The 20034-nt window shown below is 40.4% G+C and overlaps 1 protein-coding gene across 7 annotated transcripts in view; it reads left to right on the forward strand.

The window, feature by feature from the left end:
• plxnb2b (plexin b2b) overlaps positions 1 to 18932 on the forward strand; it is a 150942-nt gene extending 132010 nt beyond the window's left edge. For all 7 annotated transcript variants that reach the window (XM_083546087.1, XM_083546089.1, XM_083546090.1 and 4 more), the window contains 10 exons: positions 153 to 309; positions 2274 to 2374; positions 2458 to 2542; positions 2739 to 2890; positions 5493 to 5653; positions 13700 to 13847; positions 14007 to 14071; positions 15237 to 15312; positions 15400 to 15474; positions 15691 to 18932. In XM_083546087.1, the coding sequence (XP_083402213.1) occupies positions 153 to 309; positions 2274 to 2374; positions 2458 to 2542; positions 2739 to 2890; positions 5493 to 5653; positions 13700 to 13847; positions 14007 to 14071; positions 15237 to 15312; positions 15400 to 15474; positions 15691 to 15795 (1125 nt within the window). In that variant the 3' untranslated portion in view covers positions 15796 to 18932. The remainder of the gene's footprint in view (positions 1 to 152; positions 310 to 2273; positions 2375 to 2457; positions 2543 to 2738; positions 2891 to 5492; positions 5654 to 13699; positions 13848 to 14006; positions 14072 to 15236; positions 15313 to 15399; positions 15475 to 15690) is intronic.
• Positions 18933 to 20034: the final 1102 nt, after the last annotated feature.

The raw sequence follows: 20034 nt of genomic DNA on the forward strand, positions 1-20034 counted from the left end.
GAACCTGATCAGGTTTTTCTTGTACTTTATTGCGTTTGTGTGTGTGTGTGTGTGTGTGTGTGTGTGTGTGTGTGTGTGTGTGTGTGTGTGTGTGTGTGTGTGTGTGTGAGTACGTAGCCTGTTTACCTCACTTAGTCTTTGTGTTGCTTCAGACTCTACAGGTTTTGGTTCAGGGTGAGGGTCCTGACATCACCCCAGTGAAGGTGCTGGACTGTGACACTATTTCTCAGGTGAAAGAGAAGATTATTGAGCAGGTCTACAAAAACCTACCCTACTCACAGAGACCCAAAGTGGAGAGTGTCACACTTGGTAAGGCTGAAACAGTGTGTGCATGTATTATTATTATCATTATTATTATTATTCACATTGTCTAACTGTGCATCTGCTCGATCGTGCTGTGATTCTGGTGGTCAGATGTTATTTTCCAGTGGCTATAAATAGCTGCCTGTTTCAGGTGGTATTTTTGTGCCAGGAATATAAAGTGGACTGTTGTCTTCCTGCGTGTTTGACTATCAGAGGAAAGCTGCTTCCTGTCCAGTCTATACACTATACGTAGCCAAAAGCGTTCAGGCACCTGACCAGCATTTACATTTACAGCGTTTGGCAGAGGCTCTGATCCAGAGCGACTTGTTATCTCATTTATGCAACTGAGCGTCTATGAGGTTGAGGTTCTTGCTCAGGGGCTCAGGAGTGGCAGCTTGGAGTGGCCGGGATTTGAACTCAACTTTCGGTTCCAAAGTCCAGTGTCTCAACCTCTAAGCTCCCACCTCCCCGCATACGTCATCTCATGCCGGAATTAGTTCAGTATTTGGACCTCCACTCTTCTGGGTTCATCCTAATAATGTTCTTTGGTGTTCAAGGTCAGGGTTTTGTGCAGGAACCTCAAGTTCTTCAGACACAATGTTTCCATTGTGAACAGGTTCATCTTCATGCTGAAAGTCTTTGAGCCTTTTAGTCTCACAGACTAAAAGTTGTCACGTTGCAGCATCCAAAACACACACCGAGAAAATTCAGTGATTTTAATTCTACAAACTTTGTGCCAGAGGCTCACATGAGGGGATGTTCAGGGGTCTGCAAACTTGAAGATGACTTCATTAGCGTTAGTATGTGTTGCTAACAGTGGTGATCAGTAAGGAAGTAAATGTACTTCGTTACTGTACTTACGTAGCTTTTTCACGTTTCTGTACGTCACTGAAGTGTTTCAACTTTTACTGTAACTTCGCTAATAATCTTTTTGGATTTAGTGAAATCAGTCGTTCCTTTTTATTAATGAGGATTAAAACGTAACTGGTGAAACACGCAGCGAGTCACCAATCAGGATCGAGCGCACGCTCTGTTTTACACGTGTTCTGATCGGCGCTCGGTGCATCTACTGATCACCAACATACAGTTCAGCATCAGTTCAACATCAAGCAGAACATTTAGAGAGGAATCAATGATGAAGAAACTCCAGACTCGAACTCACCACAACACACGTGACCTCATTTACACGTTTTATTGAAGTAGTTGAAAAAAAGGTTTTGTGTTCATGATAATTATAATAAAAATCAGTGTTTGAGTCATTAATATCATTCTATTAATAGATCAGTGTGCTGAGAGTCACATTCGAGTCTTTACACATCAAGTTGATTAAGCAAAGAGTCTTAATAAGATAAAAATAATAATAGGAGAATTATAACCATAATAAATCACAGTACTTTGGACACTTATGTACATTTGGTACTTTTACTCAAGTTAAAGTTTAAAGGGACTTTACTGGAGTTATATTTTACAGAAGGGATCTCTACTTTTGCTCAACCACATGCTTTGTGAACTTCTTCCAGCACTGGTTGCTGCTGTGTTTTTGCACATCGATAAGCTTTATAAACTGAACCTGCGGCCAGATACTATTACACATTGTCTTTTATTGCAAAGTGTTTAGTTTAGCTTTATACAGTATACAGAGTGATTAGCGTGCTGGTTAGTTAGCGTTAATGCCACAGTGTGAGTCTTCATATTTAATTGTTACATTTCACTGTTTTACTTTGAGGAATCGAATTCGATCGCTGAGCTTTTTGTTTCCGAAGTACACAGTGCTGCCGATCCCTCAGGTTTCCAGCGTCTTATCGAGCAGCCGTGACTTGAGCTCTAGCATATTACAGATGGAGATGTTTCAGCCCACTCCAGGGGGAAAGTGGCGAGAGCGAAATTAATAAACGTATTAGCCTCAGAGACCTTATGTTTGTTGTTTCAGCCTGACACTTTGTTTGAAAAATGCTCTTGCCCCTCCACAGAGTGGCGCCCCGGCTCCACAGGGCAGATCCTGTCAGATCTTGATGTGACCTCGCAGAAAGAGGGCAGATGGAGGCATCTTAACACACTAGCACACTACAACGTGAGTATCACTCTTTATTATTATCAGGTTGAGTTTACCTTTTAGAAACGGCTGGATCATGTGTGTATGTGTTCGGCTTGTAGGTTCGAGATGGTGCCATGCTAATCCTTTCCAGGGTTTTACACACCCAGCAGTCATATGACCAAAACCATGACAACCACGAGGAGAGTAAGTGCAAACAGTTCCCTGTGATTAGTTTGATTGGATTTTACAATCCCACACTGTCGTATTTGTTGTGAAATAAATATATATATATTTGTGTGTGTTCTCATACGCCGCCTTGTGAATGTGTAGCATGTTGATAAAGCACATCAACAGCCACACCACACGCCTACGTACTGTAATCTCTTCTCTTTCCTCATAGGAAATGCCCTGCTGGAGGATGATAAAGTGTTCCATCTGGTCCGGCCGGCTGATGAGCTGGATGACGTGAAGTCGAAAAGAGGCAGCATGAAGGATAAATCCATGACCAAAGCCATCACAGAGATCTATCTCACTCGTCTGCTCTCGGTCAAGGTAGACCCTCACGGCGTGCACCTCAGCAACACACACGTCTCCAATTTTACACGTCCAGAACCTTCTTCAGATATTACAGTAACTAGATTCTCGCTGGAAACGAGGCACAGATCAATTCTTCAGGTGGAAAATCTCATTTGCTAGTCGAAAACAAAATGCAGGATTTAATGAGGCCGGCTCGCTGGCAATTCTCTGCTTCAGTGGCAAATGTCCTTATACACCTAAACTCTAGAGCTCGCATCAAGGGAACGGAGCTTAAACCTGCCATCTGCCCAGTTTGTGTAAATGCCTTCCTGTGTGATCGGCTGTCTGATGTGTATTCACGTTTTCAGCGCACTAAATTTGGCAATTAGAGCACGTTTCACACCCGGCAGGTTTGGAGCTCGGCAAAGCAAACAAAAGAAGGGTCTTCACCGCGTTCCAGTCCGTCTAACGTGCAGCATAAATCAATATGTTTTCAAGGCAGCAGTGCATGATTGTGTTAGACACCCGAGGCATAAAGATTAGCATGACTTGCTATTGAGTGTGCTGGAATTATGATGATCTGACATTTTACACAGTATGATAACGACGCAATGAAGAAAAAAAAAAAATTCTCCAGTATGTCAGGATCTATTACAGGCACAAAAGGACAAAATTACAGGAGCCAAACTACATCTAAAATGTTTACAAGTATTGCACTTACTGTTATTGATTCATCATTTCAAATCATCATGAGTAGAAAAAAGCTTTCACAAGATCTTTATTGGAAAACGCTCGTGTAATATCACATCTGCACAAGCATTCAGATCCTTCTCAGGGAAGGATATTTGGGGAGCTTCTAAAGGTGTCCGAGAAGTGCACAACACATGAACAAATCCGAAAACAAATTAACTAATTAGAAAACACTAACTAATCCTTAACAACGACAATTCAGACAAAGCGGAAAAGGGAGGTATAGTTTGTGAATGAAACACTTACTGATCATTGGACGAGACACCTGTCACTCAACATATACAGGAAGTATGGAATCTTATAACTTTGTTTCTTGTACATGTGTAAAGTTCACTGTTTACTTTAAACTGTTTTTTATTTCGATTAGTGCACCTTTAAATATAAGAAAATAACAGAAGTAAACGATTCCAAAAGATTTAAATTTATAGTTTGGTTGTAATCCAACAAAATAAGGAAATAGTTTTTGTTTTAATACTTTCTTAATATGCTTATGATTAGTGGAGGGTCGTGTATTTGGTACTTGGGTCTTCAGTGAGGATGTACCCGACTTAATCCACCTCTTAATACACCAGTATCACGTCGTGATTATAGAAACCATCAATACTGTACAAAAACACAATATAACAACACGTGGCATTACAGAGAGACGTTTCACATATAGAGGTGAAAACCATTTTACTAAAACAACAAACCCAGTTACACTCCAAACCTCTACACTACAACCACAACTGTGCACCTACAACATCTGGAGCAGTTCACAATTAATATTTGTCTAATAACATGACAAAAACATAAAAAAAAAAAAAATCCAACCTACTCACCAGAGATGCAGACTCATAATGTGCAGCGCCCCCCAGAGGCTGTAATCCAGTGGTACCGCTCGTATTCACTGGTCTGGAAGTGGAGAACAAACCCTTTCCCGGGCTGAGACACGCTAGCTAGCTTCAGGGTTTACTGACCTCCTCACCATGTCTCGCTTTTCTTCACAATGGATTTTGTATGTCCAAGACCAAATCAATTTTTCTTCCTCCGTAGGCTTAAAAAATCTAACTCGGATGTAAGAACGTGTGTAGAGCTTCACACGTGTTTTATGTCGAACTCGGCTGTGACAGTTTCCTCTGACCAACCAATCAGAGGATGGAGAAATGCTGACACTATTCTGGGCCAGTGAGCTGCCATGTGAGGAGAATCTGAAATCTGATTGGTTAAAGAAACAGAGCTGTTGGTAATATTCTCGATGGTAAAAGGCCAGCAGTACTGACTCTGAAGGCTCTGGGGAGATTAGATTCACATGACAGCACATAGAGGCTGAAATCTGATTGGACAAAAAATCTAACATCCACATACACGTACTGAAGCAGTGCAGCCGAGAGAAACTCTACAACATGAAGAGAATAAACTGATGTGAATAAATTAATACAATTTCATGGAACAAATATTAGAATTTAGGTTGTAAATGTAGGTCAGTGTTTCTGATAGTGTTTAGACCAGCAGAGAAGGCTTTACTGTCCCTGACCGCCTGCTAATGCTTAGGATTAATTAAATTAATTAAATTAACAAATGTAATTGTAGTTATTTGTAAATCTTCAGGCGTTCGTACAGAAATTCAAGGAATACAAATGAAGGAAAGTAAGAATTCCGCAGCATGTAATTTAGCAGACATCTTTTTCTCATTGGTGTGTGTGCATGTGTGTGCGTGTGCGTGTGTGCGTGTGTGTGTGTGTGTGTGTGTGTGACTTTTCTTTGTGTCATTAAGACTCATGAATGTTTAGTTAGACATCATTAGTGTGCTGATCTGCTCCAAACAATACAAATGAACTGTATGTACATGTTGATTAGGTTCACAGTATTTGTGTGTGTGTGTGTGTGTGTGTGTGTGTGTTTTCAGGGCACGCTGCAGCAGTTTGTCGATGACTTCTTCCGCAGCGTTCTCTGTTCAGGAACCGTGGCGCCACCTGCCATTAAATACTTTTTCGACTTCCTAGACGAACAAGCCTTAAGGCACGAGAATGTGGACGAGGAAACCATCCACATCTGGAAGACCAACAGGTGGGGGGAAAGAAAAAAAACATTGGTGTATTATGTGTGTTTTGGGTTTGACGTGCAGATGCATGTGGGCTGGTTCCAGGCGTTACACACTCACACACACTCACACACACTCAGCAATCCAGTCGGGGTGCGACCCGCTCGTTTACATTCAGGGTATCTCATTTTCTCCTGGGACTTTTCTGCATAAATTAATGTCAACTCCGTGTTTATTTATTCGGGCTGACGAGTTGTTGCGGTTGCTGCGAGAGCAGCGCCGGTTCGAGCGGTGTGAATGAGGATGATGAGTAATATCATCAGACTGCTGGCTTCACGTGCTTGTTTTGTTTTCGCGTAATCCAGCAGAGACCGTTCCTATTAAAAAGGAATCCGCCAAACAGCCAAATAAACTTAGTAATTATGTCCCTGGTTAATTGAATTGTGCCGTTATTACACACTCTTTTTATTTCGTGTTGTTGCTCTCGCCGCGCTGAGGGACGCATCAAGCCGATGTAAATTGCAGAATGACTTGTGTCTGTTAGCTCGGCTTTTCTGCGCTTCAGCCTCGCTGATGAGACAGTGTGTGTGTGTGTGTGTGTGTGTGTGTGTGTGTGTGTGTGTGTGTGTGTGTGTGTGTGTGTGTGTGTGTGTGTGTGTGGTGGTTTAGCCCTTGACACCTTGATGGCTGTTGTGATGCAGGTCCTCAAAACAGTGTAATTGTTTGCAAATCTGAAAATGATTATTAAATGTAACCTAATAAATAAACAAAGAACTGGATTTAGATTTTTATGCCTTTCTTAATCCTAATCCTGTCCCTATAATATTCAAAAAATTCACTTCCTAACTGTGAAACCATGTTCATTTAATCACAATATACAAAAGGCATTATTACAATACAGTGATATCACCAGACTTTATTTCATTTATTCATGTATTTATAATATTGAGAATGTTTCAGCTGATGAAGTCACATTTAGGTGTCTCGCTGTTCCTCTTGTAAAACTTGCCAAAGATGTTCTTCAATAGCTGGAGATTTTCAGTTCATCCCAGAGCAGTTTATAGGATTTAGGTGCAGTGACTGGGCAGGTCGTTCCATGACAGATTTCACTCCAGACGACTGTTTGCTCATCTTGTTGTACATTGTTGTTCCAGTGAGCTGCAGGTGTTGAAGTATGGAATGGGAGCCATATTGGTTCAGGATTCCTTTCACTTTCTGGAATAAGTCTCCAACCTTCCCTGCTCCAACACAACCCAAAAACCATTCAACGTCCACCTCCATGTGTGTGTATATTCTATTCACTGTATTTAGTGTATCTGTGTCTGTGTAACAGTGATATAAATAAGAGACTAGAGAAGAAGAGGATGGCTTCCTCTAAGGATTTCCTCCTCAAGCCATCTCAGGGACTTTTTCCTCGGCTGGAATAAATTCTCTGCAGTGAAGCGGCTACAGCGCGTTAAGTGGTAAAAACGTATGATCGTGGAATCGTCTGGTCGTTCCGTCACCGCCGAGTCCTGCTGTGTTCTCACTCCAGCACTGCCCCGCTAAGCTCCGCTCTCTTGTGACGAGGCACCACGACGTGTCCGCATGGCTCATTAGAACCCGGCGTGCAGCCGTTTCATTAGCACGTGCGCTGGGAATTCTGTACTGCTACTGGAATGATAATGCACTGGTGCTGCTAAACTGAGAGCTGAAACGACGGGGAACTCGTCCTCTGTTTGCCAGTGGAGTGTAAAGTAGACCTTCTCTACGTTGGCTAAAAGAAAATGAATATACACTATTATACTATATTGCCAAAAGTATTGGGTCACCTGATATGTAGTTCTTTTCCAAACTGTTACCACAAATCTGGAGGCACTCATTTGTACAGGAGGTCTTTAGTTGCGCAATAATAAACCTGCTCCAGCATGGCGATGCCTCTGTGCCTTGAAGATCTGGTTTACATGCTTTAGAGAGGAAGATCTTGAGTGGTCTGCTACAGAGCTCTGATCTCATCCCTACTGAACACCTTCGGGATGAATGTGAACACTGACTGCACCTCAGGTCTCCTCACCTACATCAGTACCTGCCTTTACTAACACCCTTGTGACTGATGAACACAAATATCCATAAACACACTCCAAAACCTAGTGGAACATCTTCCCAGAAGAGTGGAGGGAAAAATAAGAGCAAATTTGGGCTAATTGTGGATTCTGATGCTCAATAATCACATACCGTACTCATGACCAGGTGACCCAATACTTTTGGCAATATAGTGTATTTCTATTTCAGGAGGCGTTAAGAAATTTGTACAGTTACATTAGAGAGAGAAGTTCAAATCAGCCTAGTTTACTACTTAACAGACAAACTATCCATTTGTTTGGCTACTAACAGTTACAAACGTTAGCAAACACACATCTGATGCATAACATGGGACTGTTCACTGTTACCTCTACCTTCCTGCAATTGCACTTGTGACAACTGTAGAAAGCGAGACGACTTAAAAAAGTCTGCTGATTTGTATCTGCTGCCTTTAGTTTTCCTTTTGTTTTGCCTCTGTGACGTAATCGTGAGCTAGGATCGACAGTACTAGCACAACAAGCTCGAAAGCCAAGGGAACATCAAGACGCAAAATGCTGGCCCAGCACTGTTTAACACCAAGCCTGAGAAGAAACAGTGCAACTTTAATATACACAGTGGAAATGGGACACAGGTGGCAGTAATGACACGTTTAACGGGCTGATGGAAGACATTGGGGAACAATAGGTGCCTCCAGAGGCCAAAACACAACAATCATAAGTGCAAAAATATAAAAGTCTCTGGAGCTGTACGGGAGTATGAACATCATTCTTCTGAAAACTCTTCCCTTGTTGATCATTTGAAGATGATTTCATGGGATGAACATGATGAGTTAGAAAAGCTTTTAGATGATGAGTTAGGAAAAACCGATTTGCACTAACTGTTCTTACAACACAGTGGCAAATTACCGTGGCAAAGGCAACAATATTCCCTGTGCTTACCAATAATTAAGCCATTAAATATACTGTATAATTGAGTTTGTAATCTTCCTCTGCAATTTACTGTGAGTTAAATGTGAATATTTCGATGAGATAAATCTTCATCTTTGCCCACATACAGGCCATTTAAATGCAGTCTGAAATAATTTGCATGAATAATGCATGTATGCACCGAGTTGTCAGTGTATCAGCTTCATTTATTTAATGCCTAATATCCAGGCAAATTAGTTGAATTTTAGCATTAATGCTAGTATTCTTATTATACAGGTCATGTATCAGAGTTGAGGGTCAAACAGTAAAAGCAGCTAAAGCATAGTTTAACATGAACTCTTTCTGTAGTCAGACCACAGAAGATGAACATACATGTATGCATGCATTTATTAATATATTCTTTTCTTTAACTGTGAAGAATTTAAGATAAAAATAATAATAGAATGTGCTATGTTTTAAAGAATCTACATCGGCTGATACTCAAGGATTTATTTTCACAATCGGAAAAAAGTGATCCTGTACCATCTCTATCGAAGAACAGTGGTGGAGCAGATATGGAATTATGTAACAAATACACAGTAATAGATTATGTAACAAAAACTCACCTGGATTATGTAACAAATACACACTATTTGTGTTGGATTATGTAACTGATACACAGTATTTGAATTATGTAACACACAGTATTGAAGTATTTAACAGATACACAGTATTGGATTATGTAACAAATACACAGTAATAGATTATGTAACAAAAACTCACCTGGATTATGTAACAAATACACACTATTTGTGTTGGATTATGTAACAGAGACTTAGTATTAGATTATGTAACCAGGATTCAGTATTGGATTATGCAACAGAGACTCAATATTTGAATTATGTAACACACAGTATTGAAGTATTTACCAGAGACTCAGTATTGGATTATGTAACAGAGACTCAGTATTGGATTATGTAACAGAGACTCAGTATTGGATTATGTAACAGAGACTCAGTATTGGATTATGTAACAGAGACTCAGTATTGGATTATGTAACAGAGACTCAGTATTGGATTATGTAACAGAGACTCAGTATTGGATTATGTAACAGAGACTCAGTATTGGATTATGTAACAGAGACTCAGTATTGGATTATGTAACAGAGACTCAGTATTGGATTATGTAACAGAGACTCAGTATTGGATTATGTAACAGAGACTCAGTATTGGATTATGCAACAGAGACTCAATATTTGAATTATGTAACACACAGTATTGAAGTATTTAACAGAGACTCAGTATTGGATTATGTAACAGAGACTCAGTATTGGATTATGTAACAGAGACTCAGTATTGGATTATGTAACAGAGACTCAGTATTGGATTATGTAACAGAGACTCAGTATTGGATTATGTAACAGAGACTCAGTATTGGATTATGTAACAGAGACTCAGTATTGGATTATGTAACAGAGACTCAGTATTGGATTATGTAACAGAGACTCAGTATTGGATTATGTAACAGAGACTCAGTATTGGATTATGTAACAGAGACTCAGTATTGGATTATGTAACAGATACTCAGTATTGGATTATGTAACACACAGTATTGGATTATGTAACAAGGACTCAGTATTGTTATGTAACAAGGACTCAGTATTGGATTATGTAACAAGGACTCAGTATTGGATTATGTAACAAGGACTCAGTATTGGATTATGTAACAGAGACTCAGTATTGAGCACCACTGTCTCACTCATTAGGGAAAACCTTACAGTTATAAGGCATTTATAGGCAATAAACGTATATTTCTTTTTATAACCACTTGATCTCTTAAAAGCTGCTTTAAGACAACGTCCATTGTTAAACACGCTGAACAAATACAAATGAATTGAGCTAAATGATTGGATTATGTAACAGATACATGCTATGAATTTTGGATTATGTTACAAATTTAACACTACCAGTGTTGGTTTATGTAACAATTACACATTATTGGATTATGTAAAAGAGACTCAGTATCGGTATTGAGTCGCCACTGGCTCGTTTATTAGGGATAAACTTACAAGTAAGTAACTTTATCTCGGTAAAGATGCTTTAAAACAATGTCCATTGATAAAAAAATGCTCTACAAATAATAATGAATTGAATTAATTGAATTAAATAAAAAAAATGAAGAAATGAATTGAATTAAATTATTGGATTATGTAACAAATACACGGTATCAGTATTCATGAGAAATACTCAGTATTATACACACACATATAAATGTTAGTTTCAGCGGCCAGTCAACACAGTGCAGTTTGTGAATGCATACTAAATTAGACTCAGTATTAATTAGCTCTGGGTTTTCTACCGAAACATATGCAGCATTTCATTCGGTACCTTCTTTTTCTTTTATTTTTAAACTGACTGCAAGCGCTGATGCTTACATTCAGATAAACATAACTATTATTTTGCGCGAAATTAGATTTTTCTCAAGGAGTGGAGGGAAGAGTTGTAATCAGCCAATCAGCTCTCAGGGCTTGCCCGTGCCATCTTACTGCCTCTCACTGTGTAGAGAGATTTATCTACATATGATCAATAGCTGTTCTAATTGGTGCCAAGAAAGTTAACTGAAGGTTATCGTTTTTTTTAGGTCATGCTTTATCGTTCATCTTTTTGAAATAAATTATTTCATTCTACACGCTTCCTTCGGGACCATTTTATTAGTTTGAAATGAAAAATAAATGTAGCAAAGTTTAATATTTTAAATACTAAAGAAAAAAACCTTTAAAAAAAAAACAAAATTTGACAAGCTCAGACTAATGGTAAATGAAAGACACGTGAAGACGGGAGATTTGGCTGGATATGCAGCATCTGTCACTGGCTTCATCAGAAAGTGTGTAGAGAATGGATCTGGACTCTGTTAAAGCAAAAACTGTGGATGGACAGTGACGTTTTACAGAGTTCTAGCTTTAATCTGGAAGATGTGGAGCTACCGAGAAAAGGCTAACATCATCTGAAGTTGGGCATCAGGGCTTCCAAACACGACTAGCTGTTTGTGTTTTCAAAATAAGGCAATATTTGATCATCAGCACTAACCTGAGGAACATGTGGCAGGGAATCCAGAGTTTCACACAATCACTGAAGTAAAGTGAAGAGATAAAGCCCTTCCCTCCTGAAGGGCTCAACACATTTCATTCCCCTTTGAAGCTAGCCAGGGACTGCTCAGCCCTCTCAGAAAACCCAGCACTCACTTCATCTTTAGAAGAATTGAGGAAATCTTTTTTGAGGGTTCACACATGACTAGCTGCAGGTACCTATGGCTGACAGCCACTCTGACTTAAATTCTGTTTTTCCTACATCTATTGTTCCTGTTACTGAGAAAAATGAAAAAGTAACATACTTAAACATCTGTCTTATTATTGTAGTCCACACCAGTCACCAGACAAACCACACAGAGTGATTCCATGACGATGCAGTACCTTCAGTCATACACATAGCACGACCAGCCTTGAAAGAAATAAGTAAAAAGTATCAGGTTCAAATTCAAGGAAAAGTGTTTGTCCTATTCTTTCGACTTGGGAATTCCCAATTCATGCCCTACCCCTGGATGGACCACTGGGGATGGATCCACATCAACAGCCTGAAGATTCATGAAGTTACTGATCAACTTGAGAACTGAGGATGGATTTGGACTGTAATAAATATCAACAGTCTGCTTCAATGGTTCAGGACCATGAACAGCTCTTTATTTAAGCACCCATCACTGAACAGCGCAACTCAATAATGATGGAATTGTAACGAATGGACATTCGGTGCCAATCAGATGAGAACGTTTTCTTTTTGAGTCTGGTTCCTCTCAGAGTTTCTTCATACCATCTCAGGGAGTTTTTTCTTGCACTGGCTCATTCATTAGAGACAAACTTACTGTACAATTCTAAGGGACATTCTTTTTTTTTCATTTTTTTTTATTTATCTCTGTAAAGTTGCTTTTGAGAAAATGTCTATTGGTAAAAGGAAATAAAAATGAATTGAATTATTGTCAAGAGATCCTGAGTTACACTTATATCTATCACTCAATCTATAGCCAGGAGCACAAGAGAGCAATATTGCAGGTGCTGTTTGGCTGTTAGTGATTGAATTCCTCTCTCTTTTTAAACTCTGGTGATTTATGTTTACGAAGATTCTGCACGTGTTTTTGAGGAAGCATGTGCTAGCTCTGACACTCTTCTGTTGATGGCGTGACTAGCTAGTGGGTGGGAAATGAGCAACATTTGGGAGAAAATTGGCCTCGTGTTCTATCTTCAGTGCTCGACACTCATAACTGTGTCATGGAGCATGACTCAAGCTTGATGACCTGACAATAGTTTGGCATTCATGATAAGAAAGACTGGTGTACAGAGTGAAGGCTTTTCTCTCAGTGATAGTAAGATGGATAATTCATACACTGTAATGTTGTGTGTGTGTGTGTGTGTATAATCAGAAAAATATTGGATTGGGATGCTTTAATCAAAAAGACACCATATTGCGATGTCGCAGTGAAGGTGCACTCAAGTACCGCAACAAAGGAAGCTGTAATTACTTTATAAATCTTATTAGTACCAGTACTGCTCTCCCAAGATGCATGAGTATTGTTCTGCCGGTCCTGTAGACGCTATTTGTCCATTTATTTAGTGTAATGAAGACGCGTAAAAGTAAATGTATATCATTTTACGTTCAGGTACGCTGGGAATGCCCCGAGTTTAATGATTAATATGGAGCTTTTTTTTTTTTTTTTTTTTTTTTTTTATTCAAAAGAGGTAATCAGAATTTTTGATGTGTCTGCGGGCATGGGATCAGTATTCAGCTGAGCCGAATTCATTAAATCCCTTTACAGCTTTTTTCATTTGGAACAGCTTGCCATTTTAGGCCTATTGGGAGTTACAATCACTGCTAGAACTAATGATGATTAGGGCTTCACTGCCTAAGGTTATATTCTAAGGTCATCTCTTACTCTCTATCTGACTCTCTCGTTTGCTCTCTTTCTCTATTTTTTTTCTCTCTCTCTCTCTCTCTCTCTCTTTCTCTCTCTCTCTCTCTCTCTCTCTCTCTCTCTCTCTCTCTCTCTCTCTCTCTGCAGTCTCCCGCTTAGGTTCTGGGTGAACATTCTGAAGAACCCTCATTTCATCTTCGACGTCCATGTGACAGAAGTGGTGGATGCCTCATTATCGGTCATTGCTCAGACCTTCATGGATGCCTGCACTAAATCGGAGCACAAACTCAGCAGGGTGGGTCACACAGGCTCGGGTTCTCCAGTCACCTGAGAACTGGATTCAGGCTGATCGAGCTGATCCTAGATCAGTTTAAAACAGAGCCAGGAGCTACAGTGTCTACAGGGAATACATCCAGTATAGTATGGTTCAATAACGTTTTCCTGTTTCCTACAGGACTCCCCAAGCAACAAACTTCTCTATGCAAAGGAGATCTCCACGTACAAAAAGATGGTGGATGAGTAAGTGTTATTATTCTCATAATAAAGAACGAAACCACTATAACTACATTTTAAAGACATTTTGTTCACATTCTTGTTGTGGAATACTGGAACACTTGTGCACGAGCCATTCACCAGAGCGAACGGGAAAATCTTTTTGTAGGGAAATGCAGGGAGAGAATCAGATATAACAGATTGAAGTTGAACTCACAGGACAAAAGACGGTTTACGTTTATCTCTGTCCATCATTACCCTCGAGACCATTTTTTTAAAAAGATGCTGATATGGAAGCAAATGCAAGTGTAGATATTTTATTTCAATTCACGTGTCAACAAACCAAGAAACAGACACACAAAATAATGAATTGTGTTAAATGTAATCCGTCTGTAATCCTGCCATAACTGTAATCGTGTGTTTTTAGACACATGTAGTAATGTGAAGATAAAAACACGCTAAACGCATTGATCAAAGTATTGGGTCACCTGGTCATATGTGATTTTTGAGCATCACATTCCACATTTAGTCCCAGTTTGCTCTTCTAATTTCCTCCACTCTTCTGGGAAGATGTTCCACTAGATCTTGGAGTGTGTTTATGGATATTTGTGTTTATCAGCCTCAAGGGTGTTAGTAAAGGCAGGTACTGATGTAGGTGAGGAGACCTGGGGTGCAGTCAGTGTTCACATTCATCCCGAAGGTGTTCAGCAGGGATGAAATCAGAGCTCTGTAGCAGCAAGATTTTCCTCTCCATGTAAACCAGATCTTCAAAGAGCTGAAACCATGCTGGAACAGATTTGGGTTTCCAAGTTCCAGTGAATGCACCACTTCTACAGACGTCCCGTACAATTGATGGCCTCCAGCTTTGTGGTAACAGTTTGAAAAAGAACCACATATATCAGGAAATGTCAGGTGTCCCAATACTTTTGGAAATATAGTGTATAAAATACAGGGCATATTAAAAATGCATATAATTTCTATACATACAGTAAATAAGTAAATACAGTAAATGGCTCAAAATAGGTTGAATGATCATATATTTATAATTTATATATAATATGAATTATATTCAGACCTTCATCTGTGTTACATGGCTTTTTTTTCCCACTGTAATCCAGAAGGATATAAATGAATGAACAAAATGTTGATTTGTTCCATCATGTCACTGAAAATACTCATTTTAATGCTACAGTTACTACAAAGGAATCCGAGTCATGGTGCCGGTCAGTGACCAAGACATGAACACACACTTGGCTGAAGTGTCACGGGTGAGAGCGCCTCCTTCCTGCTTTCTTTCTAATTCCATCAATCCCACCTCGTGTGCCTGTTTAACGCTGTTCGTCTGCGTCCTGTAGGCTCATACCGACAAACTGAACACGCAAGTCGCCCTCCATCAGCTTTACCAGTACGCCAGCAAATACTACAAGGAGGTAAAAGTGCTTACACACGCAATATTCTCAGGATGGATGCTAATAGAGTACATGGAGCAAATAGAGTTTCTGGAGTCTAATGTTCCTGCGGTGGCTTTAATGTGACTTTCAGTCGAGTTCACTTTGTCTTTTTATCTTTCTTTCTCTCTCACACACACACACACACACACACACACACACACACACACACACACACACACACACACACACACACAGATCATCCTGGCTCTGGATGAAGACCCTGCAGCTCAGTGTAAGCAGCTCACAATGCGACTCCAGCAGATAGCGGCCGCTCTCGAGAACAAAGTGACGGATCTGTAACCCGGTCCACGGAGAGACGGAGGAGAGAGAGAGAGAGAGAGAGAGAGAGAGAGAAAACAGATATACGTGAAAGGAAAAGTGCCGCCGGTCACGTCAGACTGAACGGAAGTCCCTTGGTGTGTAATTAGCATATAAATATAATCAGATGTTGAATTTCTTCCTGTGTAGAGAGAAAAAAAAAAAAGGTTTTAAGAATTGTATTATATATTTTTTTTAATTGTGCAGTCTTTTTGCGGAAAGCTTTATAAGGAAGAAATATCTTTTTAAATTGACAGCCTTGTGTTGATTTTGTTTATAAAAATCTCTGGATAAATGTGAGAAGTTTGTGTGTACGTGTGCCTCTGTGTGTGTGTGTGTGTGTGTGTGTGTGTGTGTGTGTGTGTGTGCGCAGCGAGATTGACTCACTGCTGATTGCTCACACACAGGATGCCTAAATTCTGACCAAAAGGGAGATGCTCGGTCATTGGTATCGAGCGTGTGTGTACCGTTTTTTTTGCGTGTGTGTGTGTGTGTATGTGTGTGTGTTCACCCTGGAACCATTATGCATTGCTCTAACAAAACTGGTCACCTTTTGAAAGCACATTTCCCAGCAGGTGAGTGCCGTTATGTTCCTGTTGATTCAGATCTGCTGTGTTTTCGGTGTCTCCTGAGGAACCCGAGGAGACACTGAGAACACCAAGCATTACTATCCGCAGGAGCTGTCCAAATTCTGAACTCACCAAAACAGCACAGATAGACCACAGTCCTCAAATTCAAACGTCTCTCAACACAAGGCATGTCATTTTCTTTGTGTGTGTGTGTGTGTGTGTGTGTGTGGCTGAGTGTGTGTATGTGTGTATGTGGCTGAGTGTGTGTATGTGTGTATGTGTGTGTGTGTGTGTGTGTGTGTGTGTGTGTGTGTGTGTGTGTGTGTGTCTGAGTGTGTGTATGTGTGTGTGCGTGTGTGCGTGTGCTGCCATCGTTCATATCAGGAATACAGATGTTGTCACGTGTTGTTCAGTGCACAGTTTCGCTTTGTCTCAGAAATAGATTTTCTTTTTTCTTTTTTTTTCATTGTGCAGCTTGCTTGACGATAATTGGTTACCGAGGCGATCGCAGCACGCCCGTATTCCTCTAAGGATGGCGGCAACGTGAGCGAATCCAACGCTCCTTTGACTTTTTTAATATCATAAAACCGCTTGACTTTGTGGTGGGGGGTGGGGGTGGGGGTGGTTCTTTGTCTAGGATTTCACCAAATTCTTATTTTCTGACATTTCACAATACGTAGGTTTCCGTCGTACACCTTTTGCCAGTTTAAAACACTGGAAGATTTTGAGGGCTGATCAACATCTTGTTCTCCGATGAAAGAAACCTCTTGCGTTCCATTTTTCGTCAGCGTCTTCTGTGCATCGGAACGATTCGATCCTTCATCCACCTGCAGGAAACGAATCTCCGAGAAGAGCACTTAGGAACGAGTGGCTGCTAAAACTAAAAACGGTACTTTTTTGTAACCTGATCGAATTAATCATAAAAAAAAAAAAAAAAAAAAAGAACATCCAATAATGCCTGCTGTGCGTTTTTTTTTTTTTTTTTTTTTTTTATATAAATACTTCAATATTTGTACTCTCATACCTCTTGATGTCATAAATGTAAGCACCAAAAACTGCAATACACAGAAATCCTTCTCACTTTTGTTGAGTACTTTGAGCTTTTAAACGTAGCCTGTATTTCTTTAGTTTTCCACAGAGCTGTTCGGTGTTGCTTTCTGTTCTCGATCTGATCGTTTTAAACTGCGAACGGCGATTTGGGTCTTTGAAAAGCCGGCTCTCGTTCATATCCGCAGGTTTATTTTCCTAGCCGTGTGCGTCTCAGGGCCTGTTTCGCCCCTGATTTTTACTGCCAGTCGGACACATTTCGCTCTTTTGAATGTTGGGAATTTTGTCTATGAAAAACAGTGTGGTTTGTGGTGATGAAGCCTCGTGGCGCTTGGCACTGCCCACTCGATTCCCCTGCGCTGTAACGAAAGCAGCAGGAGCCGTGTTTGATCTTAATTGCATGTGGGCTGCTGACGCCGAGCTTTTTCCAAACACGTTCTTCGCTTTTCATTTTCCGTTCGCAAACCCGGAGCTCCCCCCCCCCCCCTTATAGCTCGATGTAAAGCTTCTTCAGCCTTTCTTTCACCAAAACGTGCCTTAACTGATAAGTGTTACACCTTTCTTTCTGTCGATTCTTGATGATATTTGGTGATAATGGCGAGTTTTAGTCATAGGGTTTAGTCACGCTTGCAGTGTATTTGCAGCCGTGGTGTCGAGTGTAAGTAGGATCATTCTGTGCCGTAGTCACAATGTGCCAATAGGCTAATCAAATAAGAGAGAAAAAGGCAGTTTTTATATTCGTGTGCATCTATGGGGCGTCTATGGCTCGTGTTTTGGTGTGTGTGTGTGTGTATGGGTGGGTGTGTGTGTGCTTTTGTAGTTGTAATGGGAACAAGCTTAGATTAGTGTGAACTGAACTAAGCTGTGGTGAATGTAAACTAATTTCCCCCAAAGCATCTGCGACTTTTTTTTTTGTTGTTGTTCATTTTGTTTTTGTTCCTCATCCGAAAGGAGAACGAATCTTCAATAGAAGTGTTGCGTAGCACAGGGTGTTTCACTGTTGTGTTATCCCTTAGAGCTATAATTTTGTTTCTATGCTATTCCATAGTGTGTATGACAAAAAAATAATCTATACTCGATGACCTTCTTACTGCTGTGCAGTTATTTTTATTCTTTCATGTCTTATGATATTATATGCCTTTGTATCAACAGAAAAGCAAAATCTGTCGACGATGTATTCTTGTGTAATATCCTATGCATTTGAAGTCCTAGGAAAATGGCGATATGTCGTGCTGTTATTATCGAGATGTTTTTTTTTTTTGTTGTTTTTTTTTTTCCCTTCCTCCCTCCTCGTGGTCGTATAGTGAACCGAGATCCCTGGGAATCTACCGTACAGTAAGGCAGGAGAGTAACGATTAGCCGTGGCTCTTTTCAGGCCTGGCACCTCAGAAGACTTCTCCCATGCCTAATCTGTTTGTACCGAAGTGCTCGCCACTCAGCAAGGGTCAAGGCCTGACAAAACACCTTGCGCCCTTACATCAATAAAGAGACACTTCCATTTCATTGCCTCTTTCTCTCTGTGTTGTTTGTTTGTTTTGGTTTTTTTTGTTCTGACTCTGAACATCCCGGTGTGACTCGGAACGCAGTTGAACTGTGTAACCTGCAAATGAGTTGATGGAAAAGGTGGTCAGAAGGCGTACACGTCGTAATTACGATGCACATTGTCGTAGTGTTAAGGACCTTCTGAACCGCCCTCAATTATCTTATTACTGTCAGCGAATAAACACTGATCAGCCATGACATTAAAACCACTGCCAGGTGAACATACGAGGGGCGTTCAAGTCAAACCGGGACGTTTAGAAAATAAAAGAACACATTTCAAGGAGTGGAAAATGCATTTCTGTTGCTCCCGTGCCACGTTTATACACTAATCCCAGCGTGTAGCTAACGGCCGGAAAGATTCGGCATAGAAAGATTGGTCCGTTTGCCTCAACCATCCTAGGAGGCCCTGCTTCACTTCATCAGTGAACCACTACGACCGGGATCGCTACTGACGGACGTACGACCACTTTTGAAACGTTCACACCATTCAGATATCCTACTTCTGTACTGTAAGAGAAGTCTTCTGTAGAGACCCTTTGTTCACAAGAAACTTCACCACACGTTGTTCCATGCACGCCGCTCTCAATTAACGGCATATCGTTAATAGGACACGCTAGCGTGCAGTACGCCATGCTTTTTTATACCTGTAACAATAAAAGTCCCGGTTTGACTTAAACACCACTGTTATATTGAAGGGTGGAATAAACAGTATTAAACAGCAAGTGAACAGTCAGTTCTCAAAGTTAATGTGTTGGAAGCAGGAAAAATGAGCAACCGTAACAATCTGAGTGCTGCATTTTCTAATTCTCAATCTAGTTGATCATCTGTGGGATGGCACATGAGTTTAATCTCCAGGCTCCACCTGGAAAATGTATCTGCTTGTAATGTTTGGATGCCAGATACTGTACCACAGAACACCTTCTGGGGTCTTCAAAAGAAAGTATTGCTCATTAAACAATACCTGCAGCGCTGTATTCGGCCCTTTGCATACAGATCCTAACAATAACCCAGAGAAGCTCAACTGAAAGGAAAATTCATTAAATCACTGAATAAATAAATCAAA

Source organism: Silurus aristotelis, assembly GCF_946808225.1.
Source record: "Silurus aristotelis genome assembly, chromosome: 7".
Classification (NCBI taxonomy): Eukaryota; Metazoa; Chordata; class Actinopteri; order Siluriformes; family Siluridae; genus Silurus; species Silurus aristotelis.